Raw genomic sequence first — 7,920 nt, 5'->3', positions numbered from 1 at the left:
TTCCATGCCAGCTCATGTGCTGTGCATGCCTGTTACAGTACTGTACTGTGTGTTTTGCAATGTGGGGTTGTTTTCCATGCCAGCTCATGTGCTGTGCATGCCTGTTACAGCTCATGTGCTATGCATGCCTGTTACAGCTCATGTGCTGTGCATGCCTCTTACAGCTCATGTGCTGTGCATGCCTGTTACAGCTCATGTGCTATGCATGCCTGTTACAGCTCATGTGCTGTGCATGCCTCTTACAGCTCATGTGCTGTGCATGCCTGTTACAGCTCATGTGCTGTGCATGCCTTTTACTGTGGTTTCCATGCCAGCTCATGTGCTGTGCATGCTTTTTACTGTGTGTTTTGCATTGTGGGGTTGTTTTCCATATCAGCTCATGTGGGTGTAAAGCATTTTTTATTTTTTTTGCATACTTAGGGACGGTGGTGTCATGGCACCCAAGAAAGCAGCGGAAGCTGGGAAGAGGAAGAAGGAGAGGATTCTGCTTGAGGACAAGAAGGAAATCATCAGGAAGCATGAAGGAGGAATGTGATTGACTGACCTCGCCAAAGAGTATGGAAGGAGTGCATCCACAATCGGTACAATCCTAAAAATGAAAGAGAAGATTACTGGGAGAGATGCAGCCAAGGGAGTCACCAGGGTGTCCAAGCAACGGCCACCTGTTCTGGAGGAGGTCGAGAAGTTGCTCCTGCTCTGGATTGAACAGAAGCAGCGTGCAGGGGACTCAGTGACCAAGGCGATCATCTGCGAAAAAGCCAAGGCCTTGCACGCTGACCTCCTCAAACAACAGCCTGTTGCGGTCACCGGCCCGCCGAGCCTCACGGCCGTGCCCGACCGGCACGGCCACGCCGACAACACGAGCTTACCTGCTCGTCGGCGAGCCGGGAACCGCTCCTTTCGTTCTTCCGGGCATCACGCCCGAATCAAACATGGCGCCGACCACGTGGTCGCGCCTAAGAGTAGCTCCGCCCCCGAAAATTATACCAACGTGTGCGTGACGTCACAACGTCAACGCACACGCACGTTTTGGGGTCAGAGGTCGCCCTCTGACCAATCATAGCCTAGAGAGGGGTATTTAAACCCCTAGCTTTTCCCATTACTTTGCCATGTCGTGGTTTCAGTTTCCTGATTTCCTGTGAGTGCTATTTCCGTGATTCTGATTTCCTGGTATCTTGATCCTTGGCGTTTCCCTGGTTATTCTGATCTCTGGTTTCCCTGACTTGGCTTGTTTTATCGGTATTGAGTATTTTCTGGCTTCCTTGACCTTGGCTTTCCCTTTGACCATTCTCTGTCTCTAGCGTATTAGTCCGGCCATTCTAAGGTCCGGTTTACGCTCTATCCTGTTATTTTCCTTTTCTTACCTATGTATATGTTTACATAGTTTCTGCGTGCTGGACCACATTACTAGTCGTGACATTACGACATGGCCATGGATCCTGCAGAACTATGCAAGCATATGATCGCCTGTGAGAGTAGGGTGGAGGATATGGACCACAGGTTAGACCAATTTTCCCAGGCATTTCAGACCTTGCTCCAGAGAACTGCCTATTTAGAGGTCCCTCCGGTACCACCTGTGGTTCCGCCACCTGTAGTGGTTCCCGTACCACATAAACCACCGTCCATAACCTTGTCACCGCCCCCTCGCTATGGAGGTGATTCTAAGGAATTCAGAGGTTTTTTAAACCAAATTGAATACCACTTTGAGGCCTCCACAGGTTCATTCCCAACAGATAGATCAAAAATAAGCTATCTGATGAACCAATTAACTGGAAAAGCCTTGACCTGGGCTAACCCCTTATGGGAAAGTGGTGACGCAGTAGCCCGTGATTACAGTACTTTTCTTACGGCCTTTAAGGCTACGTTTGAACCTAAAGGCAGGGAGAAGAACGCTGCCAAAGCCCTTATGAGAATCAAGCAAGGCAGTCGTTCTGTAGCCGATTATGCAATAGAGTTCAGGACATTAGCGTCTGAGGTTGATTGGACCAATAGTGGTCTGGTGGCTGCTTTCTCTGAAGGTCTAGCTGAGAGTATACAAGATGAGACTGCAGCTAGAGACCTTCCGGTTAATCTTAATGAGTTTATTGCCTACATGATAGACATTGATAACCGGCTCAGAGAGAGAGAGAAAAACAAACAACGTAACAGACGTTCTAATTTGTCCATAGCTCCTCGTTTCTCTAACCCAGTGGTGAGTAGCCAAACGCCTCTTCCAGAACCTGAACCCATGCAATTGGGTAGCGCTAAACTCACTGAGGCAGAGAGACAACACAGACGTAACGAGGGGTTATGTATGTATTGTGGCAAGAAGGGACATCTAAGATCGTCATGCCCGGTTCGGCCGGAAAACTTGCACACCTAAGGCACGTACGGGGACCGACCTTAGGTGTGATGTATATGTCCCCTAAATTGACTAAGAACCGTTTCCTTGTCAAAGTAACCTTATCTTTCAAGAACACTACTGTTCAGTGTGAGGCTATGATTGACTCTGGGGCAGCGGAGAATTTCCTAGACAAAGAATTCTCTGCAAAACATCTCCTGCCCTTAAGACATAAAGAGAAACCGATAGCAGTCGAGGCCATTGATGGAAGGCCTCTTACCCAGCCTTTCATCACACACGAAACTCTGCCAATCACTGTTTCAGTGGGTATTCTCCACTCTGAAGAATGACCTTTCAAATCATATCTTCACCTACAGTTCCGATAATACTCGGTTTCCCTTGGCTCCTGAAACACAATCCACGTTTGGATTGGATTGAAGGAGAGATTGTGAGTTGGGGTGAGAGATGCAGAGGTGTTTGCCTTAAGCAAATCCCACAACCTATTGGTACCATTAATGTTCCTGTTGCACCTCCCTTGACCACACAAATTCCACCGCAGTATATGGATTTGAAAGAGGTATTTAACAAGGTCCAGTCAGAAGGGTTACCTCCTCATAGACCTTATGACTGTACCATAAACTTATTACCAGGGACTATGCCTCCCAAGGGAGGAGTCTATGCCTTGTCCCCCCCAGGAAAATCTTTGTTTGGAGGAATATATTAAAGATGCTCTCAGAAAGGGTCATATCCGTAGGTCCTCCTCACCAGCCGGGGCTGGATTATTCTTTGTCTCTAAAAAAGAAGGAGACCTACGCCCTTGTATTGATTATAAGGGTTTGAATAGGATTACCATAAAAAATGCCTACCCTATTCCCCTTATATCAGAGCTGTTTGACAGATTGAGGGGAGCTCGAGTCTTTACCAAGCTCGATCTCCGAAGTGCATACAATCTAGTCAGGATTAAGGACGGTCACGAATGGATGACCGCATTTAACACCAGAATGGGACATTACGAATACCTGGTTATGCCGTTTGGATTATGTAACGCTCCAGCGGTATTCCAGGATTTTATTAACGATGTCCTAAGAGAGTACCTTCACATGTTCGTTCTAGTGTACTTGGACGACATTCTCATCTATTCCCCAGACCTAGAGACACATCACGAACATGTGAGAATTGTACTGAAAACCCTGTTACAGAACGGCCTTTACTGTAAACTGGAGAAATGCCAGTTTGACCAAACGGAGATACAATTCCTTGGATACGTTATATCTCCGTCTGGTTTCCAGATGGATCCCCGTAAACTGGAGGCAGTCTTACAGTGGCCATTACCCAAGGGCCTTAAAGCCACTCAACGCTTTATAGGTTTTGCGAATACCACAAATTCATAAAGGGTTTTTCCTCCGTGATTTCCCCTATAACCAATTTAACCAAAAAAGGAGCTAATTGTACATCTTGGCCCAAAGAAGCAAGAGAGGCATTTGAACTGTTAAAATCTTTATTTTCCTCAGCACCTGTCCTGACCCATCCTGATCCAACCAAACCATTTATCCTAGAGGTGGATGCATCAGAGACAGGAGTTGGAGCCATTCTGTCTCAAATAGAAAGTCCTGATACACCTTTACATCCTTGTGGATTTTACTCTCGCAAACTCACACCTGCAGAGAAGAATTATGACATAGGGAATAGGGAACTTTTGGCCATTGTACTTGCCCTTAAGGAATGGAGGCATCTCTTGGAAGGTTCCAAAGAGCCACTTTTGATCTTTACTGATCATAAGAATTTGGCTTATATTGGGGACGCTAAGAGACTGTCCTCTCGTCAGTCTAGATGGTCATTGTTCCTCTCCCGATTCAATTTCATAATTACGTACAGGCCTGGTACTAAAAACACCAAGGCAGATGCACTTTCTAGGCAGTTTGAGACAGATGAAGCTCCGGAACAGGTGATATATCCTATTATACCTCCTGAATGCCTCATTGCCACTACAGTTACCGAAGTGTCTTCTCCACTCTTCTGTGCCATAATAGCAGATCAAACTCAGGCACCTGTGGGAAAACCTCCGGACAAACTGTATGTGTCACCTCAGTTTCGAAAGAAGGTACTAGATTTGTTCCATGACAACCTCATAGCAGGCCATCCTGGAGTCCATAAAACCCTCTCTGCCATCTCCCAGAGGTTTTGGTGGCATGCTCTTAGAAACGATATCAAAGAATATGTTGGGGCATGTCAAATATGTGCCGTTTCTAAAGTTCCTCCTAGATCGCCTCCTGGACTCTTACAACCACTGCCCATACCCAGTGCTCCTTGGACCCACTTAGCCATGGATTTCATTGTGGATCTACCCAGTTCAAACGGGTTTAATACAGTCCTTATGGTTATCGATAGGTTCACAAAGATGGCACATTTTGTCCCCCTTAAAAAATTACCATCTGCTCAAGATCTAGTTCAAATATTCTTGAGAGAGATCTTTCGGTTGCACGGTGTACCTAAAAGCATAGTATCTGACAGAGGTACCCAGTTTGTTTCTAGGTTTTGGTGTTCCTTTTGTAAGCAATTAGGCATTGAACTCTCCTTTTCGTCGGCGTATCACCCTCAAACTAATGGAGCAGCAGAGAGGGCGAATCAGTCTCTAGAAGCCTATTTACGTTGCTTTATAAATGCCAATCAGTCTAACTGGTGTGAGCTCTTACCCATGGCTGAGTTCGCCAGGAACAACGCCACTCATGAATCTTCTAATCATAGTCCATTCTTTGTAGATCAGGGTTATCACCCCGCTGTTTTTCCTTCTGAATTCTCAGACACGGAAATTCCTGCCTTGAACACCCGTTTGGAATCAATTCATGATACCTGGGATTCCGTCCATTCAGCTCTGCAGAAAGCTTCATTACGAGCAAAGGCCCAAGCTGACAAAAAACGGGGCGCTAATCCTGTATATCTTCCAGGTGACAGGGTGTGGCTCTCCACAAAACATATCAAACTTAAGGTCCCGTCCATGAAATTCGCCCCCCGGTACATAGGTCCCTTTCGGGTTACCCAACGTGTCAATCCAGTGACCTATTCTTTGGCACTTCCGGCTCATATGAGAATTGCAAATACTTTCCATGTGTCTCTGCTCAAGCCCCTTACTTGCAATCGCTACACCAGATTATCCACTCCTCCTCCGCCCTTGGTAGTGGGTGATCAAGAAGAATACGAAGTCCGTTCTATAATGAACTCCAAATTATCCAGAGGTGTCTTGTCCTATCTCGTTGACTGGAAGGGTTATGGTCCCGAGGAACGTTGTTGGGTTCCTGCTGACCGGGTCCATGCGCCCCGTCTTATCCGGTCATTTCACAACCGCTTTCCTCTTAAGCCGGGTCCTTCCCGCCCGGTGCGCGGTCTTCGAGTGGGGGGTACTGTTGCGGTCACCGGCCCGCCGAGCCTCACGGCCGTGCCCGACCGGCACGGCCACGCCGACAACACGAGCTTACCTGCTCGTCGGCGAGCCAGGAACCGCTCCTTCCGTTCTTCCGGGCATCACGCCCGAATCAAACATGGCGCCGACCACGTGGTCGCGCCTAAGAGTAGCTCCGCCCCTGAAAATTATACCAACGTGTGCGTGACGTCACAACGTCAACGCACACGCACGTTTTGGGGTCAGAGGTCGCCCTCTGACCAATCATAGCCTAGAGAGGGGTATTTAAACCCCTAGCTTTTCCCATTACTTTGCCATGTCGTGGTTTCAGTTTCCTGATTTCCTGAGAGTGCTATTTCCGTGATTCTGATTTCCTGGTATCTTGATCCTTGGCGTTTCCCTGGTTATTCTGATCTCTGGTTTCCCTGACTTGGCTTGTTTTATCGGTATTGAGTATTTTCTGGCTTCCTTGACCTCGGCTTTCCCTTTGACCATTCTCTGTCTCTAGCGTATTAGTCCGGCCATTCTGAGGTCCGGTTTACGCTCTATCCTGTTATTTTCCTTTTCTTACCTATGTATATGTTTACATAGTTTCTGCGTGCTGGACCACATTACTAGTCGCGACACAGCCAGGAACGTCAGCAGATGCAGAAGGCTTTAAGGCCAGCAGGGGGTGGTTCGAAAGGTTCAAGACCAGATCTGGCATCCACAGTGTGGTCAGGCATGGAGAGGCTGCAAGTTCTGATGTTGCTGCAGCTGAGGAATATGCTACGGAGTTCCTGGAGGTCATAGTTTCAGAGGGCTACCTTCCTCAGCAGGTCTTCAAATGCGACGAGACTGGACTCTTCTGGAAGAGGATGCCAAAGTGTACCTTTATCACAGAAGAGGAGACCTCATTGCCTGGCCACAAGCCGATGAAGGACCGTCTTACCCTCCTGTTCTGCGCCAACGCCAGTGGGGACCTTAAGATCAAGCCCCTGCTTGTCTACCATTCAGAGAACCCACGGGCCTTCAAGAAACACAAGGTGAACAAGGAGCAGTTGAGCGTTTTGTGGCAGTCTAACCCAAAGGCTTGGGTCACACGCCTCTTGTTTGTGAAGTGGGTCAATGCGTTTTTTGGTCCTGCTGTGAAGAAGTACCTTGTGGACTATAACCTGCCACTCAAGGCCATGCTGCTCATGGACAATGCTCCTGCCCATCCTCCAGGCCTCGAGGAAGACTTGCTGGAGGACTTTAATTTCATCAAGGTCATGTTCCTTCCGCCTAACACCACCCCACTACTCCAGCCAATGGACCAGCAGGTCATCTCCAATTTTAAAAAACTCTACACAAGGGAGTTTTTCCGGCGATGCTTTGAGATGACAGATCGCTCAAGCCTCACCCTCCATGAATTTTGGAGAGAGCATTTTGACATTGTGAGCTGTCTGCAGATTATCACCATTGCCTGGGCCGGGGTCAGCCAGACAAAAGTAAATTCTGCTTGGCGCAACCTGTGGCCAGACTGTGTTGTAAAACCTGCCTCCAGTGCTTCTGCACCTGCACCAGAGTCAACAGTGTTGGAGGAAATTGTTTCCTTGGGGAGGACCATGGGCCTGGAGGTGACTGAGGAGGATGTCTACGAGTTGGTGGAGGAACACGACCGTGACCTAACCACCGAGGAGCTGGTAGAATTGCAGAAGGAGTCGATGGAGGAGCAGAACGCATTTGAGGAGGAGGAGGAAATGAGTGAGGAACAGCTCTCTTCCACGGAACTCAAGGAGGCATGCCAAATGTGGGTAAACCTACAGACTTTTGTACAGCAGCACCACCCAGATAAGGCTCTAGCCCACAGACTTGTGAGCAGTTTTGACACAGACATCATGTCCCCTTTCTGAGAGATGCTTAAAAGGCGCCAGAGGCAGCAGACAATGGAAAGGTTCCTACAAAAACAGCCTAGACATGAAGAAGAACCTGCTTGTGTTAGTGCTGCCCAATTGCCCTCGTCCTCCTCATCTTCCAAAAAGTGTTGAAATTGTTTAGAAATTTTCCATGTTTTCCCTGTTGACATGTGATTTATGTACAGTTAAAGTGTACTGTACCATGTTACCAACAGTCTGCCAAGTTTTAAAAGTAGATGTGTGATGTTTTAAAACATAAAGTTGGATGTTTGAAATGTTATTGCTTGATTAATCATGTCCCTGTACAGTATTTATGCCTTTAAAGT

General features: G+C 47.6%; 1 protein-coding gene across 1 annotated transcript; it reads left to right on the top strand.

Annotated features, from left to right (window-relative positions):
- The first annotated feature begins 595 nt into the window (after positions 1-595).
- On the top strand, positions 596-7,496 carry LOC134601584 (tigger transposable element-derived protein 1-like). The gene is made up of 3 exons (XM_063446109.1): positions 596-809; positions 6,336-7,398; positions 7,475-7,496. Exons 1-3 carry the CDS (start codon positions 596-598, stop codon positions 7,494-7,496), a joined length of 1,299 nt encoding a protein of 432 aa, XP_063302179.1.
- The last annotated feature ends 424 nt before the right edge of the window (positions 7,497-7,920 follow it).

The sequence above is a fragment of the Pelobates fuscus genome, chromosome 3 (assembly GCF_036172605.1).
Source record: "Pelobates fuscus isolate aPelFus1 chromosome 3, aPelFus1.pri, whole genome shotgun sequence".
Taxonomy (NCBI): Eukaryota; Metazoa; Chordata; class Amphibia; order Anura; family Pelobatidae; genus Pelobates; species Pelobates fuscus.
Note: the sequence above shows the minus strand (reverse complement) of the source record. Positions and strands in the feature narration are given on the sequence as shown.

Excerpts from the sequence above, each read along its gene's own strand:
- LOC134601584 (XM_063446109.1), top strand. The coding sequence starts at position 596 with ATGAAAGAGAAGATTACTGGGAGAGATGCAGCCAAGGGAGTCACCAGG. Across the intron at positions 810-6,335 it reads ACAGCCTGTTGCGGTCACCG|TCGCGACACAGCCAGGAACG; the intron begins GCCCGCCGAGCC and ends CCACATTACTAG. Across the intron at positions 7,399-7,474 it reads CTGGTAGAATTGCAGAAGGA|GAGGCATGCCAAATGTGGGT; the intron begins GTCGATGGAGGA and ends ACGGAACTCAAG.